Source organism: Procambarus clarkii, chromosome 5, assembly GCF_040958095.1.
Source record: "Procambarus clarkii isolate CNS0578487 chromosome 5, FALCON_Pclarkii_2.0, whole genome shotgun sequence".
NCBI lineage: Eukaryota > Metazoa > Arthropoda > Malacostraca > Decapoda > Cambaridae > Procambarus > Procambarus clarkii.
The window spans coordinates 26,107,211-26,133,838 of NC_091154.1; the positions used below are offsets into that span (position 1 = coordinate 26,107,211).

Genomic DNA, 26,628 nt, shown 5'->3' on the forward strand with positions numbered 1-26,628 from the left:
TACCAACTGTCCAGTATAACAGCCGAGGGGCCCAGAGACACGTCAAAGTGTTCCACGACCACTGAGTACCCACCTACGGGTTACTCATGCCCGTGCCCCCACTCGTGGCGGCTTACTCACCACTAATCAATCGAGTATAAGCGAGTCTCAACGCCCTGTTTAGACAGTCAACAGCAAGCTTTCCTCCGAAGTGAGTTTGTGTCACTTGTGTATTTCTCGATGTTGTTGTTGTTATAGATTCAGCTACTCGGAACACGTTCCAAGTAGCACGGGCTATGGTGAGCCCGTAACTTGCCTGGCACAGGAGCGGGACAAGTAGCACGGGCTATGGTGAGCCCGTAACTTACCTGGCACAGGAGCGGGGCAAGTAGCACGGGCTATGGTGAGCCCGTAACTTACCTGGCACAGGAGCGGGGCAAGTAGCACGGGCTATGGTGAGCCCGTAACTTGCCTGGCACAGGAGCGGGGCAAGTAGCACGGGCTATGGTGAGCCCGTAACTTGCCTGGCACAGGAGCGGGACAAGTAGCACGGGCTATGGTGAGCCCGTAACTTGCCTGGCACAGGAGCGGGGCAAGTAGCACGGGCTATGGTGAGCCCGTAACTTGCCTGGCACAGGAGCGGGGCAAGTAGCACGGGCTATGGTGAGCCCGTAACTTGCCTGGCACAGGAGCGGGGCAAGTAGCACGGGCTATGGTGAGCCCGTAACTTGCCTGGCACAGGAGCGGGGCAAGTAGCACGGGCTATGGTGAGCCCGTAACTTGCCTGGCACAGGAGCGGGGCAAGTAGCACGGGCTATGGTGAGCCCGTAACTTGCCTGGCACAGGAGCGGGGCAAGTAGCACGGGCTATGGTGAGCCCGTGGGTCTTTCTGGAGTTGTGGGAGTGTCAGCGGCGTGTGAGTTGGAACAACAGCGGCGGTGGCGGCGTGGAACTACTCGCATTAGCCCGCGCAAACAATAGCTCGTTGAGGTAGCGGTGATGACGGAGGGGCACCTGCAGGCCAGGACACCTGTGAATACACTCACCCGACACCTGTCTCGTTTAGTGACACGGGAGAATCCAATCGCCAGACGGAAGCTTTTGTTTTGTGAGAATGATAAATGAATACAATCACCTGATTGGCATTTGTGTGACTGATTACAATGAGTCTCACAATCAATCTCAATAGACTGACTATAATCAGTCTCTACAATCAGTCTTATGTGATTGTAAATACAAATCACATCAGTCGTCTTTATGACCGTCATGTTAGTCAGTCATCTGTGAGACCCGCACCTGTGAGTACACTCACCTGGTGGCCGACCCACACTGACTCACCAGACTGTTGTTGTTGCAGCATAATTCGGACTATAAGCGACCAGTGTCGTTGTGTTGGGAAGCGTTTTGGCTCTTTTTTCTGTTTTTTACATATGTAGGTTATGCTAATAGTGTTAATTGGTTATCTTGAGGTTATATTGAGATGATTTCGGGGCTTAGCGTCCCCGCGGCCCGGTCCTTGACCAGGCCTCCTTATTGTTACACACCCCCAGGAAGCAGCCCGTAGCAGCTATCTTACTCCCAGGTACCTATTTACTGCTAGGTAACAGAGGCATCAGGGTTAAAGAAATTTATTTGTTTCCGCCTCCACCGGGGATCGAACCCGGAACCTCAGGACTACGAATCTGAAGCGCTGTCCACTCAGCTGTCATGCCCCAGGACACAAATTGGATTGCGTCCTGGATACAATTGTTAAAATGTAATAAACTTGTTGATTTTACAATTATCTTTGTTTCAGATTAATAACAACAAGAATTTGGCGTTTCCTGATACTTGGCTTGAAGCTGTGAGTCCGTGTCACTTGTGGCTTGAAGCTGTGAGTCCGTGTCACTTGTGGCTTGAAGCTGTGAGTCCCTGACACTTGTGGCTTGAAGCTGTCAGTCCGTGTCACTTGTGGCTTGAAGCTGTCAGTCCCTGACACTTGTGGCTTGAAGCTGTCAGTCCGTGTCACTTGTGGCTTGAAGCTGTCAGTCCGTGTCACTTGTGGCTTGAAGCTGTCAGTCCCTGACACTTGTGGCTTGAAGCTGTCAGTCCTTGACACTTGTGGCTTGAAGCTGTCAGTCCGTGTCACTTGTGGCTTGAAGCTGTCAGTCCGTGTCACTTGTGGCTTGAAGCTGTCAGTCCTTGACACTTGTGGCTTGAAGCTGTCAGTCCCTGACACTTGTGGCTTGAAGCTGTCAGTCCGTGTCACTTGTGGCTTGAAGCTGTCAGTCCGTGTCACTTGTGGCTTGAAGCTGTCAGTCCCTGACACTTGTGGCTTGAAGCTGTCAGTCCCTGACACTTGTGGCTTGAAGCTGTCAGTCCCTGACACTTGTGGCTTGAAGCTGTCAGTCCGTGTCACTTGTGGCTTGAAGCTGTCAGTCCGTGTCACTTGTGGCTTGAAGCTGTCAGTCCTTGACACTTGTGGCTTGAAGCTGTCAGTCCCTGACACTTGTGGCTTGAAGCTGTCAGTCCCTGACACTTGTGGCTTGAAGCTGTCAGTCCGTGTCACTTGTGGCTTGAAGCTGTCAGTCCGTGTCACTTGTGGCTTGAAGCTGTCAGTCCCTGACACTTGTGGCTTGAAGCTGTCAGTCCGTGTCACTTGTGGCTTGAAGCTGTCACTTGTGGCTTGAAGCTGTCAGTCCCTGACACTTGTGGCTTGAAGCTGTCAGTCCTTGACACTTGTGGCTTGAAGCTGTCAGTCCCTGACACTTGTGGCTTGAAGCTGTCAGTCCCTGACGCCTGTGGCTTGAAGCTGTCAGTCCCTGACGCTTGTGGCTTGAAGCTGTCAGTCCTTGACACTTGTGGCTTGAAGCTGTCAGTCCTTGACACTTGTGGCTTGAAGCTTTCAGTCCCTGACGCCTGTGGCTTGAAGCTGTCAGTCCCTGACACTTGTGGCTTGAAGCTGTCAGTCCCTGACACTTGTGGCTTGAAGCTGTCAGTCCCTGACACTTGTGGCTTAAAGCTGTCAGTCCCTGGCACTTGTGGCTTGAAGCTGTCAGTCCTTGACACTTGTGGCTTGAAGCTATCAGTCCCTGACGCCTGTGGCTTGAAGCTGTCAGTCCCTGACACTTGTGGCTTGAAGCTGTCAGTCCGTGTCACTTGTGGCTTGAAGCTATCAGTCCCTGACGCCTGTGGCTTGAAGCTGTCAGTCCCTGACACTTGTGGCTTGAAGCTGTCAGTCCGTGTCACTTGTGGCTTGAAGCTGTCAGTCCCGGACACTTGTGGCTTGAAGCTGTCAGTCCGTGTCACTTGTGGCTTGAAGCTGTCACTTGTGGCTTGAAGCTGTCAGTCCCTGACACTTGTGGCTTGAAGCTGTCAGTCCTTGACACTTGTGGCTTGAAGCTGTCAGTCCCTGACACTTGTGGCTTGAAGCTGTCAGTCCCTGACGCCTGTGGCTTGAAGCTGTCAGTCCCTGACACTTGTGGCTTGAAGCTGTCAGTCCTTGACACTTGTGGCTTGAAGCTGTCAGTCCCTGACACTTGTGGCTTGAAGCTGTCAGTACCTGACACTTGTGGCTTGAAGCTATCAGTCCCTGACACTTGTGGCTTGAAGCTGTCAGTCCTTGACACTTGTGGCTTGAAGCTGTCAGTCCCTGACACTTGTGGCTTGAAGCTGTCAGTCCGTGTCACTTGTGGCTTGAAGCTATCAGTCCCTGACACTTGTGGCTTGAAGCTGTCAGTCCTTGACACTTTTGGCTTGAAGCTGTCAGTCCCTGACGCCTGTGGCTTGAAGCTGTCAGTCCCTGACACTTGTGGCTTGAAGCTGTCAGTCCTTGACACTTGTGGCTTGAAGCTGTCAGTCCCTGACACTTGTGGCTTGAAGCTGTCAGTCCTTGACACTTGTGGCTTGAAGCTGTCAGTCCCTGACACTTGTGGCTTGAAGCTGTCAGTCCCTGACACTTGTGGCTTGAAGCTATCAGTCCCTGACACTTGTGGCTTGAAGCTGTCAGTCCTTGACACTTGTGGCTTGAAGCTGTCAGTCCCTGACACTTGTGGCTTGAAGCTGTCAGTCCGTGTCACTTGTGGCTTGAAGCTATCAGTCCCTGACGCCTGTGGCTTGAAGCTGTCAGTCCCTGACACTTGTGGCTTGAAGCTGTCAGTCCTTGACACTTGTGGCTTGAAGCTGTCAGTCCCTGACACTTGTGGCTTGAAGCTTTCAGTCCCTGACACTTGTGGCTTGAAGCTTTCAGTCCCTGACACCTGTGGCTTGAAGCTGTCAGTCCCTGACGCCTGTAGCTTGAAGCTGTCAGTCCCTGACACTTGTGGCTTGAAGCTGTCAGTCCCTGACACTTGTGGCTTGAAGCTTTCAGTCCCTGACACCTGTGGCTTGAAGCTGTCAGTCCCTGACGCCTGTGGCTTGAAGCTGTCAGTCCCTGACGCCTGTGGCTTGAAGCTGTCAGTCCGTGTCACTTGTGGCTTGAAGCTGTCAGTCCGTGTCACTTGTGGTTTGAGGCTGTCAGTCCCTGACACTTGTGGCTTGAAGCTTTCAGTCCCTGACACCTGTGGCTTGAAGCTGTCAGTCCCTGACACTTGTGGCTTGAAGCTGTCAGTCCCTGACACTTGTGGCTTGAAGCTGTCAGTCCCTGACACTTGTGGCTTGAAGCTGTCAGTCCGTGTCACTTGTGGCTTGAAGCTGTCAGTCCGTGTCACTTGTGGCTTGAAGCTGTCAGTCCCTGACACTTGTGGCTTGAAGCTGTCAGTCCGTGTCACTTGTGGCTTGAAGCTGTCAGTCCCTGACACTTGTGGCTTGAAGCTGTCAGTCCTTGACACTTGTGGCTTGAAGCTGTCAGTCCCTGACACTTGTGGCTTGAAGCTGTCAGTCCCTGACACTTGTGGCTTGAAGCTATCAGTCCCTGACACTTGTGGCTTGAAGCTGTCAGTCCTTGACACTTGTGGCTTGAAGCTGTCAGTCCCTGACACTTGTGGCTTGAAGCTGTCAGTCCGTGTCACTTGTGGCTTGAAGCTATCAGTCCCTGACGCCTGTGGCTTGAAGCTGTCAGTCCCTGACACTTGTGGCTTGAAGCTTTCAGTCCCTGACACTTGTGGCTTGAAGCTTTCAGTCCCTGACACCTGTGGCTTGAAGCTGTCAGTCCCTGACGCCTGTAGCTTGAAGCTGTCAGTCCCTGACACTTGTGGCTTGAAGCTGTCAGTCCCTGACACTTGTGGCTTGAAGCTTTCAGTCCCTGACACCTGTGGCTTGAAGCTGTCAGTCCCTGACGCCTGTGGCTTGAAGCTGTCAGTCCCTGACGCCTGTGGCTTGAAGCTGTCAGTCCGTGTCACTTGTGGCTTGAAGCTGTCAGTCCGTGTCACTTGTGGTTTGAGGCTGTCAGTCCCTGACACTTGTGGCTTGAAGCTTTCAGTCCCTGACACCTGTGGCTTGAAGCTGTCAGTCCCTGACACTTGTGGCTTGAAGCTGTCATTCTACACTCTACATAATTTGGCTGCTGAGATTCTCGTCCGCCACACCTGCAGTGTTGCATGCGGATGCCTCCAGCCCATCACACTTGCTGGTTTGTTGCACTGCAACTCTCCTCTGTAGCACACACGGCATGCATCTCCTTGTTCAGTAGCACACACGATGCAACCCTTCACTCTAGGACACCCCCCTGCGACTCTTCACTCTAGGACACCCTGCTGCAATTCTTCACTCTAGGACACCCCCTTCAACTCTTCACTCTAGGATACCCCCTGCAACCCTTCATTCTAGGACAACCACCCTGTCACCCTTCACTCTTGGACACCACCCTGACACTCTTCACTCTAGGACACCACCCTGCGACTCTTCACTCTAGGACACCCCCCTGCGACTCTTCACTCTAGGACACCCCCCTGCCATTCTTCAATCTAGGACACCCCCATGCGACTCTTCACTCTAGGACACCCCCCCTGCAACTCTTCACTCTAGGACACCCCCCTGCGACTCTTCACTCTAGGACACCCCCCTGCAACCCTTCATTCTAGGACACTAAAACACCCCCTCCCCTGCGACTCTTCACTCTAGCGCACCCCCCCCTTTGCAACCCTTCACTCTAGAACACACACACCCTGCCACCCTTCACTCTAAGACAACCACCCTGCTACTCTTCACTCTAGCACAACCACCCTGCCACTCTTCATTCTAGGACACTCTAGGACACCGCCCGGCCACTCTTCACTCTAGGACACTCTAGGACACCACCCTGCCACCCTTCACTCTAGGACACTCTAGGACACCACCCTGCCACCCTTCACTCTAGGACACCACCCTGCCACCCTTCACTCTAGGACACTCTAGGACACCACCCTGCCACCCTTCACTCTAGGACACTCTAGGACACCACCCTGCCACCCTTCACTCTAGGACACCACCCTGCCACCCTTCACTCTAGGACACTCTAGGACACCACCCTGCCACCCTTCACTCTAGGACACCACCCTGCCACCCTTCACTCTAGGACACTCTAGGACACCACCCTGCCACCCTTCACTCTAGGACACTCTAGGACACCACCCTGCCACCCTTCACTCTAGGACACTCTAGGACACCACCCTGCCACCCTTCACTCTAGGACACCACCCTGCCACCCTTCACTCTAGGACACTCTAGGACACCACCCTGCCACCCTTCACTCTAGGACACTCTAGGACACCACCCTGCCACCCTTCACTCTAGGACACCACCCTGCCACCCTTCACTCTAGGACACTCTAGGACACCACCCTGCCACCCTTCACTCTAGGACACCACCCTGCCACCCTTCACTCTAGGACACTCTAGGACACCACCCTGCCACCCTTCACTCTAGGACACTCTAGGACACCGCCCGGCCACTCTTCACTCTAGGACAACCCCCCTGCCACACTTCATTCTAGGACACCACCCTGCCACCCTTCACTCTAGGACACTCTAGGACACCACCCTGCCACCCTTCACTCTAGGACACTCTAGGACACCGCCCGGCCACTCTTCACTCTAGGACAACCCCCCTGCCACACTTCATTCTAGGACACCACCCTGCCACCCTTCACTCTGGGACACTCTAGGACACCACCCTGCCACCCTTCACTCTAGGACACTCTAGGACACCACCCTGCCACCCTTCACTCTGGGACACTCTAGGACACCACCCTGCCACCCTTCACTCTGGGACACTCTAGGACACCACCCTGCCACCCTTCACTCTAGGACACTCTAGGACACCACCCTGCCACCCTTCACTCTGGGACAGAGAAGGTCCCGCGTGTAAACAGGACTCATGGTGGCCATTAGAGGCGTGAGGACGCTGAAGGGTGAGGCCCACTAGTGTCGACTCCTTCACCAGGAGTTAGTGTCCTCTCACTCAAGTATTTATGTTGAGATAACACCTATCTCCCGGACCTCGGGAACACCTGCGGGGCCTTTATGCTCAGGTGTTGGGTGCTTGTTGTTGTTGTAGTTGTTGTTGTTGTTGTAGTTGTTGTTGTTGTTGTAGTTGTTCTATTGAAGGAGTTAGAGGGCTGGATTTATTTCTATTGTTTTCTTTAATTTACAGAGGAAGGAGTGGCCACACCATGGTAAACAGGCGGGGGAGTGGCCACACCATGGTAAACAGGCGGGGGAGTGGCCACACCATGGTAAACAGGCGGGGGAGTGGCCACACCATGGTACACAGGAGGGGGAGTGGCCACACCATGGTAAACAGGCGGGGGAGTGGCCACACCATGGTACACAGGCGGGGGAGTGGCCACACCATGGTACACAGGAGGGGGAGTGGCCACACCATGGTACACAGGCGGGGGAGTGGCCACACCATGGTACACAGGAGGGGGAGTGGCCACACCATGGTACACAGGAGGGGGAGTGGCCACACCATGGTACACAGGCGGGGGAGTGGCCACACCATGGTACACAGGAGGGGGAGTGGCCACACCATGGTACACAGGCGGGGGAGTGACCACACCACGGTACACAGGCGGGGGAGTGGCCACACCATGGTAGACAGGCGGGGGAGTGGCCACACCATGGTACACAGGAGGGGGAGTGGCCACACCATGGTACACAGGCGGGGGAGTGGCCACACCATGGTACACAGGAGGGGGAGTGGCCACACCATGGTACACAGGCGGGGGAGTGGCCACACCATGGTACACAGGCGGGGGAGTGGCCACACCATGGTACACAGGAGGGGGAGTGGCCACACCATGGTACACAGGCGGGGGAGTGGCCACACCATGGTACACAGGAGGGGGAGTGGCCACACCATGGTACACAGGCGAGGGAGTGGCCACACCATGGTACACAGGGGGGGGAGTGGCCACACCATGGTACACAGGCGGGGGAGTGGCCACACCATGGTACACAGGGGGGGGAGTGGCCACACCATGGTACACAGGCGGGGGAGTGGCCACACCATGGTAGACAGGAGGGGGAGTGGCCACACCATGGTACACAGGGGGGGGGGAGTGGCCACACCATGGTACACAGGCGGGGGGGGGGGGAGTGGCCACACCATGGTACACAAGCGGGGGAGTGGCCACACCATGGTAGACTGGAGGGGGAGTGGCCACACCATGGTACACAGGGGGGGGGGAGTGGCCACACCATGGTACACAGGCGGGGGGGGGGAGTGGCCACACCATGGTACACAAGCGGGGGAGTGGCCACACCATGGTAGACTGGAGGGGGAGTGGCCACACCATGATACACAGGGGGGGGGAGTGGCCACACCATGGTACACAGGCGGGGGAGTGGCCACACCATGGTACACAGGGGGGGGGAGTGGCCACACCATGGTACACAGGCGGGGGGAGTGGCCACACCATGGTACACAGGGGGGGGAGTGGCCACACCATGGTACACAGGCGGGGGAGTGGCCACACCATGGTAGACAGGAGGGGGAGTGGCCACACCATGGTACACAGGGGGGGGGAGTGGCCACACCATGGTACACAGGGGGGGGAGTGGCCACACCATGGTACACAGGGGGGGAGTGGCCACACCATGGTACACAGGGGAGGGGAGTGGCCACACCATGGTACACAGGAGGGGGAGTGGCCACACCATGGTATAGAAGAGGGGGAATGGCCACACCATGGTACACAGGCGGGGGAGTGGCCACACCATGCTACACAGGCGGGGGAGTGGCCACACCATGGTACACTGGCGATGGAGTGGCCACACCATGCTACACAGGCGGGGGAGTGGCCACACCATGGTACACTGGCGATGGAGTGGCCACACCATGCTACACAGGCGGGGGAGTGGCCACACCATTGTACACAGGCGGGGGAGTGGCCACACCATGGTACACAGGCGGGGGAGTGGCCACACCATGGTACACAGGAGGGGGAGTGGCCACACCATGGTACACAGGAGGGGGAGTGGCCACACCATGGTACACAGGAGGGGGAGTGGCCACACCATGGTACACAGGAGGGGGAGTGGCCACACCATGGTACACAGGCGAGGGAGTGGTCACACCATGGTACACAGGCGAGGGAGTGGCCACACCATGGTACACAGGCGGGGGAGTGGCCACACCATTGTACACAGGCGGGGGAGTGGCCACACCATGGTACACAGGCGGTGGAGTGGCCACACCATGGTACACAGGCGGTGGAGTGGCCACACCATGGTACACAGGCGAGGGAGTGGCCACACCATGGTACACAGACGGGGGAGTGGCCACACCATGGTACACAGGCGAGGGAGTGGCCACACCATGGTACACAGGCGGTGGAGTGGCCACACCATTGTACACAGGAGGGGGAGTAGCCACACCATGGTACACAGGCGGTGGAGTGGCCACACCATGGTACACAGGCGGTGGAGTGGCCACACCATGGTACACAGGCGGGGGAGTGGCCACACCATGGTACACAGGCGGGGGAGTGGCCACACCATGGTACACAGGCGGTGGAGTGGCCACACCATGGTACACAGGCGGTGGAGTGGCCACACCATGGTACACAGGCGGGGGAGTGGCCACACCATGGTACACAGGCGTGCATCTTTCCAGTTGTGACTGTTGAGGGCCTTAGCTGGGGTCGAGGCTCTCCCATTCTGACTCATCATCGATATTTGAGGCATGAAGGGGAGAGTGGAAGGAATAGAGATAGAATGGTCGGAAGGAAGGAAATTGTAAAAATGAGACAATGGAAGGATGTGAGGGGGAAAGATAGAGGTAATTATGAGGAGAAAACACTAAGCCTGTATGATAGTAAAGCACGTAGAACGGAGATGAGGACAAGGATGAGGGAAAGGTTGAGAGAGAGAGAGAGAGAGAGAGAGAGAGAGAGAGAGAGAGAGAGAGAGAGAGAGAGAGAGAGAGAGAGAGAGAGAGAGACCCGGGCACAGCTGGGTACCTCCTTGATATGTATACAAGCAAAAGTCTGTGTGTGTGTGTGTGTGTGTGTGTGTGTCTGTGTGTGTGTGTGTGTGTGTGTGTGTGTGTGTGTGTGTGTGTGTGTGTGTGTGTGTGTGTTGGAGGCCAGACTGTTGTTGTTGGCCTCAAGCACCTTACCATGCTGAGTAGTGACTGTACGTCACTACTCAGGGTCGTTAGTGGGCTCCTATTGCTGCAACGAACGACTCCCACGAACTCTAAGGCCCGGGGTATAGTCTCTATGGATTCTTTATCAACAGATTTCTCGATTGAATCAACGTCGTTATTGTTGATGTAACATCAGTAACACTGATTCAGTGTTACAGTAGCATGTTTTGCCCAGTGGGAGAGAGAACGGGAGGCTAGGTCAGTGTAGAGGGCTGGGAGGCTAGGTCAGTGTAGAGGGCTGGGAGGCTAGGTCAGTGTAGAGGGCTGGGAGGCTAGGTCAGTGTAGAGGGCTGGGAAGCTAGGTCAGTGTAGAGGGCTGGGAGGCTAGATTAGTGTACAGGGCTGGGAGGCTAGGTCAGTGTAGAGGGCTGGGAGGCTACGTCAGTGTAGAGGGCTGGGAGGCTAGGTCAGTGTAGAGGGCTGGGAGGCTAGGTCAGTGTAGAGGGCTGGGAAGCTAGGTCAGTGTAGAGGGCTGGGAGGCTAGATTAGTGTACAGGGCTGGGAGGCTAGGTCAGTGTAGAGGGCTGGGAGGCTAGGTCAGTGTAGAGGGCTGGGAGGCTAGGTCAGTGTAGAGGGCTGGGAGGCTAGATTAGTGTACAGGGCTGGGGGGCTAGGTCAGTGTAGAGGGCTGGGAGGCTAGGTCAGTGTACAGGGCTGGGAGGCTAGGTCAGTGTAGAGGGCTGGGAGGCTAGGTCAGTGTAGAGGGCTGGGAGGCTAGGTCAGTGTACAGGGCTGGGAGGCTAGGTCAGTGTAGAGGGCTGGGAGGATAGGTCAGTATACAGGGCTGGGAGGCTAGATCAGTGTAGAAGGGTTGGGAGGCTAGGTCAGTGTACAGGGCTGGGAGGCTCAGTGTAGAGGGCTGGGAGGCTCGGTCAGTGTAGAGGGCTGGGAGGCTCAGTCAGTGTAGAGGGCTGGGAGGCTCGGTCAGTGTAGAGGGCTGGGAGGCTCCGTCAGTGTAGAGGGCTGGGAGGCTCGGTCAGTGTAGAGGGCTGGGAGCCTAGATTAGTGTAGAGGACTGGGAGGCTAGGTTAGTGTACAGGGCTGGGAGGCTCGGTCAGTGTAGAGGGCTGGGAGGCTAGGTCAGAGTAGAGGGCTGGGAGGCTAGATCAGTGTAGAGGACTGGGAGGCTAGGTTAGTGTACAGGGCTGGGAGGCTCGGTCAGTGTAGAGGGCTGGGAGGCTCGGTCAGTGTAGAGGGCTGGGAGGCTAGGTCAGTGTAGAGGGCTGGGAGGCTAGGACAGTGTAGAGGGCTGGGAGGCTCGGTCAGTGTAGAGGGCTGGGAGGCTAGGTCAGTGTAGAGGGCTGGGAGGCTCGGTCAGTGTAGAGGGCTGTGAGGCTCGGTCAGTGTAGAGGGCTGGGAGGCTCGGTCAGTGTAGAGGGCTGGGATGCTAGGTCAGTGTAGAGGGCTGGAAGGCTAGGTATGTGTAGAGGGCTGGGAGGCTAGGTCAGTGTAGAGGGCTGGGAGGCTCCGTCAGTGTAGAGGGCTGGGAGGCTCGGTCAGTGTAGAGGGCTGGGAGCCTAGATTAGTGTAGAGGACTGCAGGGAGGCTAGGTTAGTGTACAGGGCTGGGAGGCTCGGTCAGTGTAGAGGGCTGGGAGGCTAGGTCAGTGTAGAGGGCTGGGAGGCTAGATCAGTGTAGAGGACTGGGAGGCTAGGTTAGTGTACAGGGCTGGGAGGCTCGGTCAGTGTAGAGGGCTGGGAGGCTTGGTCAGTGTAGAGGGCTGGGAGGCTAGGTCAGTGTAGAGGGCTGGGAGGCTAGGTCAGTGTAGAGGGCTGGGAGGCTCGGTCAGTGTAGAGGGCTGGGAGGCTAGGTCAGTGTAGAGGGCTGGGAGGCTCGGTCAGTGTAGAGGGCTGTGAGGCTCGGTCAGTGTAGAGGGCTGGGAGGCTCGGTCAGTGTAGAGGGCTGGGATGCTAGATCAGTGTAGAGGGCCGGAAGGCTAGGTAAGTGTAGAGGGCTGGGAGGCTAGGTCAGTGTAGAGGGCTGGAAGGCTAGGTCAGTGTAGAGGGCTGGGAGGCTAGGTCAGTGTAGAGGGCTGGGAGGCTAGGTCAGTGTAGAGGGCTAGGAGGCTAGGTCAGTGTAGAGGGCTGGGAGGCTAGGTCAGTGTGGAGGGCTGGGAGGCTAGGTCAGTGTAGAGGGCTGGGAGGCTAGGTCAGTGTAGAGGGCTGGGAGGCTAGGTCAGTGTAGAGGGCTGGGAGGCTAGGTCAGTGTAGAGGGCTGGGAGGCTAGGTCAGTGTAGAGGGCTGGGAGGCTAGGTCAGTGTAGAGGGCTGGGAGGCTAGATCAGTGTAGAGGACTGGGAGGCTAGGTTAGTGTACAGGGCTGGGAGGCTAGATCAGTGTAGAGGACTGGGAGGCTAGGTTAGTGTACAGGGCTGGGAGGCTCGGTCAGTGTAGAGGGCTGGGAGGCTCGGTCAGTGTAGAGGGCTGGGAGGCTAGGTCAGTGTAGAGGGCTGGGAGGCTAGGTCAGTGTAGAGGGCTGGGAGGCTCGGTCAGTGTAGAGGGCTGGGAGGCTAGGTCAGTGTAGAGGGCTGGGAGGCTCGGTCAGTGTAGAGGGCTGTGAGGCTCGGTCAGTGTAGAGGGCTGGGAGGCTCGGTCAGTGTAGAGGGCTGGGATGCTAGGTCAGTGTAGAGGGCTGGAAGGCTAGGTAAGTGTAGAGGGCTGGGAGACTAGGTCAGTGTAGAGGGCTGGGAGGCTCCGTCAGTGTAGAGGGCTGGGAGGCTCGGTCAGTGTAGAGGGCTGGGAGCCTAGATTAGTGTAGAGGACTGCAGGGAGGCTAGGTTAGTGTACAGGGCTGGGAGGCTCGGTCAGTGTAGAGGGCTGGGAGGCTAGGTCAGTGTAGAGGGCTGGGAGGCTAGATCAGTGTAGAGGACTGGGAGGCTAGGTTAGTGTACAGGGCTGGGAGGCTAGATCAGTGTAGAGGACTGGGAGGCTAGGTTAGTGTACAGGGCTGGGAGGCTCGGTCAGTGTAGAGGGCTGGGAGGCTCGGTCAGTGTAGAGGGCTGGGAGGCTAGGTCAGTGTAGAGGGCTGGGAGGCTAGGTCAGTGTAGAGGGCTGGGAGGCTCGGTCAGTGTAGAGGGCTGGGAGGCTAGGTCAGTGTAGAGGGCTGGGAGGCTCGGTCAGTGTAGAGGGCTGGGATGCTAGGTCAGTGTAGAGGGCTGGAAGGCTAGGTAAGTGTAGAGGGCTGGGAGGCTAGGTCAGTGTAGAGGGCTGGGAGGCTAGGTCAGTGTAGAGGGCTGGGAGGCTAGGTCAGTGTAGAGGGCTGGGAGGCTAGGTCAGTGTAGAGGGCTGGGAGGCTAGGTCAGTGTAGAGGGCTGGGAGGCTAGGTCAGTGTGGATTGCTGGGAGGCTAGGTCAGTGTAGAGGGCTGGGAGGCTAGGTCAGTGTAGAGGGCTGGGAGGCTAGGTCAGTGTAGAGGGCTGGGAGGCTAGGTCAGTGTAGATGGCTTGGAGGCTAGGTCAGTGTAGAGGGCTGGGAGGCTAGGTCAGTGTAGAGGGCTGGGAGGCTCAGTCAGTGTAGAGGGCTGGGAGGCTCAGTCAGTGTAGAGGGCTGGGATGCTAGGTCAGTGTACAGCGCTGGGATGCTAGGTCAGTGTAGAGGGCTGGGATGCTAGGTCAGTGTTGAGGGCTGGGATGCTAGGTCAGTGTAGAGGGCTGGGAGGCTAGGTCAGTGTAGAGGGCTGGGAGGCTAGGTCAGTGTAGAGGGCTGGGAGGTTATTTCAGTGTAGAGGGCTGAGGCTAGGTCAGTGTAGAGGGCTGGGAGGCTAGGTCAGTGTAGAGGGCTGGGAGGCTCAGTCAGTGTAGAGGGCTGGGAGGCTCAGTCAGTGTAGAGGGCTGGGATGCTAGGTCAGTGCAGAGGGCTGGGATGCTAGGTCAGTGTAGAGGGCTGGGATGCTAGGTCAGTGTAGAGGGCTGGGATGCTAGGTCAGTGTAGAGGGCTGGGAGGCTAGGTCAGTGTAGAGGGCTGGGAGGCTAGGTCAGTGTAGAGGGCTGGGAGGCTAGGTCAGTGTAGAGGGCTGGGAGGCTAGGTCAGTGTAGAGGGCTGGGAGGCTCGGTCAGTGTAGAGGGCTGGGAGGCTAGGTTAGTGTAGAGGGCTGGGAGGCTCGGTCAGTGTAGAGGGCTGTGAGGCTCGGTCAGTGTAGAGGGTTGGGAGGCTAGGTCAGTGTAGAGGGCTGGGAGGCTCAGTCAGTGTAGAGGGCTGGGAGGCTCAGTCAGTGTAGAAGGCTGGGATGCTAGGTCAGTGTAGAGGGCTGGGATGCTAGGTCAGTGTAGAGGGCTGGGAGGCTAGGTCAGTGTAGAGTGATGGCAGGCTAGGTCAGTGTAGAGGGCTGGGAGGCCAGGTCAGTGTACAGGGCTGGGAGGCTAGGTCAGTGTAGAGGGATGGCAGGCTAGGACAGTGTAGAGGGCTGGGAGGCTAGGTCAGTGTAGAGGGATGGAAGGCTAGGACAGTGTAGAGGGCTGGGAGGCTAGGTCAGTGTATAGGGCTGGGAGGCTAGGTCAGTGTAGAGGGATGGCAGGCTAGGTCAGTGTAGAGGCCTGGGAGGCTAGGTCAGTGTAGAGGCCTGAGAGGGTAGGTCAGTGTATAGGGTTGGGAGGCTAGGTCAGTGTAGAGAGCTGGGAGGCTAGGTCAGTGTAGAGGGCTGGGAGGTTAGGTCAGTGTAGAGGGCTGGGAGTCTAGGTCAGTGTAGAGGGCTGGGAGGCTAGGTCAGTGTAGAGGGCTGGGAGGCTAGGTCAGTGTAGAGGGCTGGGAGGTTAGGTCAGTGTAGAGGGCTGGGAGGCTAGGTCAGTGTACAGGGCTGGGAGGCTAGGTCAGTGTAGAGGGCTGGGAGGCTAGGTCAGTGTAGAGGGCTGGGAGGCTAGGTCAGTGTAGAGGGCTGGGAGGCTAGGTCAGTGTACAGGGCTGGGAGGCTAGGTCAGTGTACAGGGCTGGGAGGCTAGGTCAGTGTAGAGGGCTGGGAGGCTAGGTCAGTGTAGAGGGCTGGGAGGCTAGGTCAGTGTAGAGGGCTGGGAGGCTAGGTCAGTGTAGAGGGCTGGGAGGCTAGGTCAGTGTAGAGGGCTGGGAGGCTAGGTCAGTGTAGAGGGCTGGGAGGCTAGGTCAGTGTAGAGGGCTGGGAGGCTAGGTCAGTGTACAGGGCTGGGAGGCTAGGTCAGTGTAGAGGGCTGGGAGGCTAGGTCAGTGTAGAGGGCTGGGAGGCTAGGTCAGTGTACAGGGCTGGGAGGCTAGGTCAGTGTAGAGGGCTGGGAGGCTAGGTCAGTGTAGAGGGCTGGGAGGCTAGGTCAGTGTAGAGGGCTGGGAGGCTAGGTCAGTGTACAGGGCTGGGAGGCTAGGTCAGTGTAGAGGGCTGGGAGGCTAGGTCAGTGTAGAGGGCTGGGAGGCTAGGTCAGTGTACAGGGCTGGGAGGCTCGGTCAGTGTAGAGGGCTGGGAGGCTCGGTCAGTGTAGAGGGCTGGGTTTAGAAGATAGGTCAGTGCTAAGCAATTTGTGATATTCTCATGACTTTAATTTTCAACAATTCCTGATGAACGTTGTAGTAATATGGTCGAGTAGTTGAGGGGGGGGGGATTGTGGTTGTGGGTTGTGGTTGAGCATATTAGCGAAGACTTATGTGGAGGTTTTAAGGTTGTCAACCTTCCCACAGGGATGGTGGGGTTGTAGCTGGAGGCTGTAGAGTAAAGGATGGTGGATAACTGTTTGGTGGGATGGATGATGTTGAGGATAATGTGGAGGTTGCTGGGTGTGGATAGCGGGGGGGGGGGGGGGGAATTATACAGTGGAGGTTGAAGGGTGTTTGACAGCCTCTCATCTGCACTCACTCCATCATGGCAGCAGCTTGAAACACTCTCGCACACTCTCGCACACTCTCGCACACTCTCGCACACTCTCGCGCGGGAAAAGACAGCTGAACATACATCACTGGAGCAGAAGCCCCTGAAGGTGGAAGCTGGACCTAGGGTTGGCGTCAGTTATCTACGATAACCTCTCAACAGCGGTAATAACAAGCTCATTAATACACTAACCGATTTTTAACGACCAATTAACAAGGAATGGCAATTAGAGCGCAAATTGACGTCTTAAATGACTGGCTATAATGAAAGTGAAGCAGTGGAGGCAGGCATTGTGTAGTGGTTGTGGGGGGGGGGGGGGGTAGAGGGGGTTGACTGAGGGGGGGGGTAGAGGGGTTGACTGAGGAGGGGGGGTAGAGGGGTTGACTGAGGGGGGGGGGTAGAGGGGTTGACTGAGGGGGTGGGGGGCAGGTGGTGGTATATCAAGGGCGGGAACGCGACGTACTTACCTGTTTTTGGTTCCGGGAATCAATGTCCCCGCGGCCCGGTCTCTGACCAGGCCTCCTGGTTAGTGGTCTGATCAACCGGTCTCTAATCAGTCGCCGCTTCTCGTAGTCTGACGTATGCATCACAGCCTGGTTGATCTGGTATCATGTGGAGGTGTTGATCCAGTACTTCTCATCAACGCCCTACTGAGAGATCTATTGGTTATGTCCCTTAGGGTTATCTTCTTGAGAGGTTATCTTGAGATGATTTCGGGGCTTAGTGTCCCCGCGGCCCGGTCCTCGACCAGGCCTCCACCCCCAGAAAGCACCCCGTGACAACTGACTAACACCCAGGTACCTTTTTACTGCTAGATAATACGGGCATCAGGGTGAAAGAAACTCTGCCCATAGTTTCTCGCCGACGCCCGGGATCGAACCCGGGACCACAGGATTACGCGTACAGTATTCTGTCCGCTCAGCCACCGGCTCCCGCCGGGTTAGAGGGAGTATTGAGAAGGCTTCGTCCTTTGATGTTGATAAGACTATATTACACACATGAATCACAATAGCGTGATGCATCAATTAATTAAAGCAGCAGATTAAGGCAGCGTCTGGGATCCTCTCAGACGTAGGTTCGAACCCTCGTCACGGCCTAGGGAGCCGGTCGGCCGAGCGGACAGCACGCTGGATTTGTGATCCTGTGGTCCCGGGTTCGATCCCGGGCGCCGGCGAGAAACAATGAGCAGAGTTTCTTTCACTCTGATGCTCCTGTTACCTAGCAGTAAATAGGTACCTGGGAGTTAGCTAGATGTCACGGGCTGCTTCCTGGGGGTGGAGGTCTGGTCGAGGACCGGGCCGCGGGAGCACTAAAAAAAAAAGCCCCGAAATCATCTCAAGATAACGGCCCTTGTGAATTCGTTCTGTTGACAGACTTCTCTCTCAGAGTATTCTTCCTGCGTCTCCACGGGGCTGTGATGCTCCTCCTGCCATGCCTCCTAATTTCATGAGTATTTTCATGTGTAGATTTGGAATCAGTCCCTTTAATTTTCTACGGGTTCACCATAGCCCGTGCTACTTGGAACTTTTTGTTCCAGGTAGCGAATCTTAAACAACAAGTCCCTTTAATATTTTGTGCACGTAATGTATTGTCCGTCTCTCTCGCGGCGCACTAGAGAATACATATTAGTTAACGTATTTTAAACCTTACCTATAATTAATATGTTTTATTGGAGGATTTCGACCAGTGAAATACCTTTGCTTGTTCTTCAGGTCAGCAACTTTCTGGGGCTCTGAATTTCCCGACCGTCCAAGTGGTTGGGCACCATTCCTTTTCCCCCGTCCCATCCCAAATCCTTATCCTGACCCCTTCCAAGTGCTATATAGTCGTAATGGCTTGGCGCTTTCCCTTAATAATCCCATTGCAGATCTGAATGGAGTTGTTAGTTTGCAACTATATTCCAGCCGAGTGTCTTAAAAGATCAGTCAGTGATCTGGTATTTCATGTTTGAAAAGTTCTTGTTATCCAACCTGTGTTCATAACAGTAAGGTCTTCCAACACGCACAAGGGGACACAGGTGGAAGCTGAGTACCCACATGAGCCACAGAGACATTAGAAAGAACTTTTTCAGTGTCAGAGTAGTTAGTAATTGGAATACATTAGGCAGTGATGTGGTGGAGGCTGACTCCATACACAGTTTCAAGTGTATATATGATAGAGCCCATTAGGCTCAGGAACCTGTACACCAGTTGAGAGGCGGGACCAAAGAGCCGAAACTCAACCCCCCGCAAGCACAACTTGGTGAGTGCAGTGCCCTTTCACCCCCCCCCCCCCACCCTCCCCCAGCGTTACCCACAATATCATATCCCATGGTGGCTGGTGGGCGTAGGCTGGGTGGGTGTTGGGTCCCGCCTGCCCCATGGTTTACCCTGTGGGTGTAGTCACATTACTCCGTGTACCTTGAGCCCCTCCTCGCCAGTGCCAGGCTCGTTCCGTCGCCCGTGCCTGGCTGCTTGTCCTATAGTTGTGGTTCGTCATCACTAGAATTAATGATGGTAGGGCTAGTATACAATTGAAAAAAAAAACTCCCCCCCCCCCTCCTTTCCTCATTCTCATTCCCCCCTTCCCCCCCCCCCCCGTCTGCCCCCCCTGCCCTCCCTCCCCCCCCCCAACAACTTGTTATAACACACAACAATTAAGTGGACTATCAGGACACGGATCTCTGGTCAGTGTGTCCGGGTGTCACGCACCCCGGACAATGGTTGGTCAGTGCCTGGGGGGGGCGGGGGGGGGGATGGTGGCGTCCTGGAGGGGGCGGGGGGGTGATGGTGGCGTCCTGGAGGGGGGGCGGGGGGGGGGTGATGGTGGCGTCCTGGAGGGGGGGGGGCGGGAGGGGGGGGGTTGTGGTAAGTGAAGCAGGCGGGGATTGTGGGAGTGGTTTCTGGGGATTGTTTGGGAGGTAGGCGTGGCTTGTGGGGGGCCGTAGGTAAGGCTTGAAGGGAGACAGGTAAGCAGGACAGGTAAGGGAGACAGGTAAGGGAGGCAGGTAAACAGGACAGGTAAGCAGGACAGGTAAGGGAGACAGGTAAACAGGACAGGTAAGGGAGACAGGTAAACAGGACAGGTAAGGGAGATAGGTAAGCAGGACAGGTAAGGGAGACAGGTAAGGGAGACAGGTAAGGGAGACAGATAAGCAGGACAGGTAAGGGAGACAGGTAAACAGGACAGGTAAGGGAGACAGGTACGGAAGACAGATAAAACAGATAAACAAGAGAGAAGTTTTGCGAGATAAAGGACAGAACAGCGTGGGATGGGGTGAGAGACAGACAGGGAATACAGACGGAATGTGGCTGACGGGGCCGTAGACTGTGGCTTTTCTGAGACAGGCTCCGGATCTCACTCCTTTTATGATAATTGGCTGAACAACAATGCTTACAATCTCATTAAACTTAACATTCCTTTTAAGTGCAATCTACCAGTCTCTGATATTCCTCTTTATCTGTACCCCACCATTCAAGTATCATACACACCTGTCACCAAGAAAGATAATGAGAATCTTACTCTTCTCAAAGCTGTCACTCTTGAAACAATTGCCTCCTCCATCGAGAGTTTAAGATCTCACGAGCACTGTGTCTACACCGACGGCTCAGTCCAATCCTCTACTGGACGGACTGCAGCGGCATGTAGGTTTTATAGAAATAATATTTGCACAAAGACTGTCAGTGTCAGGTTAAACAACTGGCTGACCTCCACACAAGCAGAACTAGCAGTAATACACTTAGCTACCAGTACATTAAAAAATATTGGAGGAGGAATAATATTTTGTGATTCAAAGTCTGCTCTTCAAGCAATCGAAAACTTCTCTTGGAAGATCGACAGCAAGAACCTCATACTCCCAATTATAAATGACCTAATTGATGCACAGAGTAAAGGGTCTCGAATCTCCTTTGTATGGATACCTTCACACATAAATATAACCCATCATAATGAGACAGACATTGCAGCCAAATTGCGTGTAACAAGTTTGAAGTTGAATTAGATCTAGGTATCCCCATCTCTGCTGTCAAAACTGTATTGGTCCAAACATTCAGATCTGATAGGAAAGAACTTACTGACTCCCAACGACCTGAAAGTACTAGTATAAAAAGCTATGATTTGTTCAGATCTGAAACCTACATCTATGGACAGCACAAAACGTTCACTAGACTGTGTGACACAGTGGTTGCAAGGATCAGGTTGGGTTACCGTTACCTGTGGCAGGTGACGGATCTCCCAATCCTGAGCACTCCAGTTGCAAACTCTGTGAGCAGGAACTACGGCACGATCTCCCGCACTACATCACTGAATGCCCAGTTATTAGACCTTTCAGACCAGTTGGCATGAGGTACCTGGAGCTTTGCAATTACTTTATTCACTCTCGTATTCTTGAAGATATCCTCACAGTATACCCAAAATTTGCCAGTGCAGGCTACTAAACACATGGCTCTGTATGACTAACCATCCTGCGAGATGGGGACTTGTATTACCACTGCTACCTTATTCAATCTTGTGTTAATGATATCCTCAAAATGCTTCCGGAGTCTGCCAGTGCAGACTGCTTATAACATGCCTCTGTATGACTAACCATCCTGTGTGATGGGGATTTTATAGCATCACCTAGTTAGCTTTTTTGACACACTGTACTCCACTTCATATAGTCTAGAGTAGCTGCTCTAATGCACATGTACCTAATGTATTAATAAAAAAAAAGAACGGACGATAGACAGGTGATGGATGAGTGTAAACAGCTGTAAACTCTCCCCTGGGACATAGGAGAGGAATAGGTGAAGGGAAGTTTGGGAGTGGGAAATACAGTGAGAGTTATGACAGGAGGCGGGCTGTCCGCCTTGCTGACACGATGTGTGGGTGTTGGTAGCTAAGCTAAGCTTGCTCTCTCTCTTGTCAGAGATCTGTGAGTGTGTGAGAGGTTTTTCATATGTATTTCAGTATATGTGGATGTCTATAAATGAATTTACTATGTAACATTCATATATTCACAGTCCCATGCTTCCACACATGCGATGTTCTGTTTAAGGCTATTTATTTTATTTATATTATTATATATTGGTTTATATTTATATTCATATATATATCTATATAAATAAAAATGTAAATGTTCGTTTGTTCAAAATCGCTAATCTCCGAAAGTTCTTCACCGATTGCTTTGAAATTTTCACATAACGTTCTATTCGCATCCGAGCAGGTTTTTATAAACATACTATATAGATGTCACGTCTGTGACGGGAAAAAACATTTTTTTTTAAACAGCGCCATCTGTTGGACGTAAGAGCAACACACGCTGTAATCGAATATTCTTCACTGATTGCTTTGTAATATTGACACAACGTTCCATTCGAATACGCGCGTGTTTCTATATACCTACTATATAGATGCCACACCTGTGATAGGTAAAAACATTTTTTTTAAAACAGCGCCATCTGTTGCACATAATAGCAACACACGCTATACTAAATATGTTACGATTCCATTTCAATTTTTCCGATTACATTGATAAATTTAATTTTCATAGATTTCGATTTATTTTCATTTTGATTAAATTATATTGCGTGACTTTGTGCTGGAATTGAGCTGTGTTGTTTACCATACCGTTTATTTCGTGAGTATAGTTTATTTTTTATTTTTCATTTTTTTATTTCGTTTTTAACTGTTTTTCTTATATTTCAGTGATGGGAACATCAAATCATTTGATGTTCCCAATTTTCTGATAGGGACATCAGATCATTTGGGAAGGCATTTGACGAGGGAGTGGGGAATAGTGGGGAGGACGAGGGGATGGGAGTGAAAGATGGTGGGGAGGACGAGGGGACAGGGAGGGGGGGAATGGTAGGGAGGATGAGAGGTGAAGGGAGTGGGGAATGTTTGGGAGGACTGAAGACAGTGGAAGGCTGCTGTGAGCCACAGCAACGTGTGGCTGGGTACAGCTAGTATATATGTGTGTGTGTGTGTGTGTATATATATATATATATATATATATATATATATATATATATATATATATATATATATATATATATATATATATGTATATATATATAAATATATATATATATATATATATATATATATATATATATATATATATATATATATATATATATATAAAATATGCGAACAAGCTTGAATGGTCCCCAAGCATATATGCGAATGAAAACTCCACACCCCAGAAGTGACTCGAACCCGGACCGCCAGGAGCATATTGCAACTGGTGTACACGGTGCCTTAAACCACTCAACCATCGTGTGCTGCAGGCACATGTGTGTGTGTGTGTGTGTGTGTGTGTGTGTGTGTGTGTGTGTGTGTGTGTGTGTGTGTGTGTGTGTGTGTGTGTGTGTGTGTGTGTGTGTGTGTGTGTGTTGCTGCAGACACTCGTGTGGGGGGGGGGGCTGCAGGCACACGTGTGTGTGTGTGTGAGGGTGCGTGGACATGTGTGCCAGTGTGTGGTTGTGTGCACATGTGCGTGAGCGCGAGCATGTGTTTAGAACATAGATCACCAGAGTCGTCCACCCACGTACTTATCTTCCTTCCTATCTGCTTGAGTTGCTGCGTCCTAAATACAGCCTTGTTGGACACGCACATGTCCTCCCACACCATCGTCTCCCATGTCCTCCCACTGTCACACCGTCTTCTCCCATGTCCTCCCACTGTCACACCGTCGTCTCCCATGTCCTCCCACTGTCACACCGTCGTCTCCCATGTCCGGAAACAACGGTGTGTATGTCCAATGCGTCGTATGTCCTCTTGCTGCCATACTGTTGCTTTCAGCGTATAATTATATTTCTTAAAAAGTACCTCACATGGCTTGGATATGGTTCATTCCCCGACCTCTAATTACCCGACGGTAATGCCAAGGTTCGAGTCCTGTGTCCCGACTCTCATCCCTGTGTCTGTGTCATGTGTCTGTACTGTATTGCCGTATGACTCGTGTGTGTCCGGATGAGACACGTGTTCCCCAGCCTACGTTGTGACTCGCACTTCCAGGTGTGGCCCATGCCCCCCACGTGCGGATATAGTGGGAGTGTATCCCGTTGCGACAGGCTTGATCTCGTTGCCACATCACAGTTCGACCCCCCGCTACACGAAGCCCTCCCTGTCCTTCATTACATTTAGATTCCATCATCAAGAGACTCAATTCAATCACATAACCAAATACAAAGAAGCCTAACATCGACAGGTACACCACAGATCACCTGGCAACACAACTTTCTATACTCAAGACATACAAGTTATACGAATGTGTGTATTGTTGGTGTAAGTGGGGTAAGGGTGCGGTGTATGAGTGGTGTGTGTGTGTGGGCTGTAGCACCTTCACTGTGTGTGGTGACACACGAGGTACAGGTGGGCTGAGGCAGCCTGTAAGCACACACCTGCTGGGCGAGGCTATAAATAATGGGTATACTGGGTACACCGAGTGATGGGTACACGTGTGCCACGTGTAATGGCCTAGTGAGGCTGCGTCCACATGTATATTGGTGGAAGGGGATTAGTGTTTTCCTGGAGCTGTTCTGAGGTAGCAAGGAAGTACAGAGTCCCTCAAGATATGTTCCAAGATAGCAAGGCATTACAGTTCCCCTCTGCTGAGGTGGTGGGGACCAGGGGAATATCGTATCCTTCTGACGATGTTCCGAATTCAGTTATTTAGGGGCCTCGTAGCCTGGTGGATAGCGCGCAGGACTTGTAATTCTGTGGCGCGGGTTCGATTCCCGCACGAGGCAGAAACAAATGGGCAAAGTTTCTTTCACCCTGAATGCCCCTGTTACCTAGCAGTAAATAGGTACCTGGGTGTTAGTCAGCTGTCACGGGCTGCTTCCTGGGGGTGGAGGCCTGGTCGAGGACCGGGCCGCGGGGACACTAAAAGCCCCGAAATCATCTCAAGATAACCTCAAGAAGATCAGTTATCAAACACTTAACCCACTAATCTGAAAATAATGGAAATGACGATGGATTCAGCCATGTTGTTGTGACTTACTGTCTGCATTAAAATTATTCCCTTTCAGTATTGTTCACCTCCATCTCCCTAATCAATCTCTCGTGAGGTACAGTAAAGAGAACATTGCTAATGTCGGTGTATTTACTGCAGTCTTTTACCATATTGATTGCTTAATATTCTGTTCTATAAAGGAATGCGAGTAAATTTTGTAACCGTAAACAGACCTTTGAGAAGAAATTGTGTTAATCATTTATTCATCGATGTTTTCAAGATGTATATGAGATGTCTTTTGCAAGACAATATTCGGGAAATAAATAGTTTCAAACTAAATAGGCTATATTTCTTCACGTGATCAGTCCCCTTTTTAAAAATTTGACCCACATCAGCAACCCTCAATGATGCAGGGACGACTCTGCCGAACTGTAACGATTATTACAATAAATGTATAATATATACATTATAATGTATAATGTATACATATGTGACAAGAGTAGACAAGGGTCATTTCTACATTCCTTTAGTTCCCTGGCAAATGCTTGCCGTTTCTGGGTATTTGTTAAGCTTTCGTTGTTTTATTTGTTAAATTCCCAACTCTATCAGAAAAAATTAGATGTGTTAGAGAACTAGAATTGTTTATTTCGAGTAACAACCGGTACCGACTCTTTATCTAGAATACTATTGACTTCTGGGTAGTTATCAAATACTGTAAGATCCCAGTCTACTTTCTAATATTTATTCGAAATCTCCGAAAACCCCTCTGGGACATATTTTTGCCTGTCCTGCTGTCCACACTTCATAAATCCCTGAACTATTTGTTTAACAGATCTCTAAGCCTGTTCATGGAGGACAGAAGAAAATGTATATGTAACCGCCGCCTGTCTACATTAGAGAAACCCGGCACAGGAGCGGGGCTGTATGCTGTCTCTCTACGACCGCTCTGAGGTAGAACCGTAACTCCTCTCTCTAACCAACTTATACTAGTTTTGTTGATTGATGAGTGTGAGGTGATCTATTCTGCTCCCATATTCTACGTTGGGTGAACTCTCAAGGGAGGTCAGTTGTGCCGGCTCTGTTTCTTGATTCATTTACTCAGCTACAATTGGACTTTTGACTCTGAACATATCAAGTATCAATTAAGAGTGAATAAACTTCGGATCTGCATTGTTAGATCATTATGACAATATATACAAATAAATGTGAAACTTTAATTTGTGAATGATTGCCTTTAAATCTGAAAGATCAAGGCCTAATTCAAGGATCAAGGCCTTGAAGATAGTTTACTGATTTTATTTACTTATTTCAATGTTTTGAAGTTTTTGTTTTAACATCACCAAGGAAACAGGTGGTAAGGGAAAATTATATTTTTGTCTGTAATAACTAAGGAAATGGTGGAAGCTTTTCCCTTCCCTACTAACTTTCCTCTATCTCTTCTAATATTAATTTCTTTCCTTCCCTTACTCTCTTCATTTTTTAGCATCTTCTCTTCTCCTTTTATCTTTCCTCTTTTCTCCCTTTTCATTCATCTTCCTCCCCCTCATTCCCTGACTATTTCATTACTTCACTTTCCCCGTTATGACGTCCGGCGTTGAACTTCTGCGAGTTGCTTTGTAAATTTCTGTACCTTTTCAAATTTCATTATATGCTATAGATGGGAGAATTCTTCGCTGAGGCCGGGAACTTTGTCTCCAATACTATGAAGTCACTATGTACTCACCTACTCACCAAGTTGTCCTTACAGGGATTGAGCTTCGGCTCTTTAGTCCCGACTCTCGACTGTAATTTAACTGGTGTACAGATTCCTGAGCCTATTGGGCTCTATCATATCTACCTTTGAAACTGTGTATGGAGTTTGCCTCCGCCACATCCATTCCTAATGCGTTCCATCTGTTAATTATCCTTACACTGAAAAAAGTTATTTCTAATGTCTCTGTGGCTCATTTGGGTACTCAATTTCTACATGTGTCTCCCTGTGTGCGTGTCCTCTGTGTCTAAATAAATTTTATTTTTCTGCCCTACCAATTCCTCAGAGAATCTTGTATGTGGTGATCAAGTCTCCCCTAACTCTTCTGTCTTCCAGCGACGTGAGGTTTAGTTCCAGTAATCTCTCCTCGTAGCTTATACCCCTCAGCTCACGTTCTAGTCCAGTGGAATACCTCTGAGCCTTCTCCAATTTACTCTGGAACTTGACGGGTAACGGACTCCATGCTTGATCTGCATACTCCAAGATTGGTCTGACATATGTAGTATACAAGGTTCTGAATGATTCCTTGCACAAGTTTCTAAAGGCATTTATTATGTTGGCCAACCTGGCATATGCCGCTGATGACATCCTCTTGGTGTGGGCTACTGGGGACAT

At 52.5% G+C, this 26,628-nt stretch overlaps 1 protein-coding gene across 1 annotated transcript; it reads right to left on the reverse strand.

Annotated features, from left to right (window-relative positions):
* Positions 1-1,759: 1,759 nt before the first annotated feature.
* On the reverse strand, positions 1,760-26,628 carry LOC138351405 (adhesive plaque matrix protein-like). The gene is made up of 5 exons (XM_069303224.1): positions 26,335-26,628; positions 9,254-9,999; positions 3,316-5,430; positions 2,666-3,220; positions 1,760-2,600 (listed from the first exon to the last, which is right to left on the reverse strand). Exons 1-5 carry the CDS (start codon positions 26,626-26,628, stop codon positions 1,760-1,762), a joined length of 4,551 nt encoding a protein of 1,516 aa, XP_069159325.1.

Bases quoted from the DNA above. Each gene is read 5' to 3' on its own strand.
- LOC138351405 (XM_069303224.1), bottom strand. From the start codon at position 26,628: ATGTCCCCAGTAGCCCACACCAAGAGGATGTCATCAGCGGCATATGCC. The intron at 10,000-26,334 runs GTTAGGGGAGAC...GGCCCTCAACAG, and splicing joins CGTCGCTGGAAGACAGAAGA to TCACAACTGGAAAGATGCAC. The intron at 3,221-3,315 runs GTCAGGGACTGA...CGGGACTGACAG, and splicing joins GACAGCTTCAAGCCACAAGT to CTTCAAGCCACAAGTGACAC.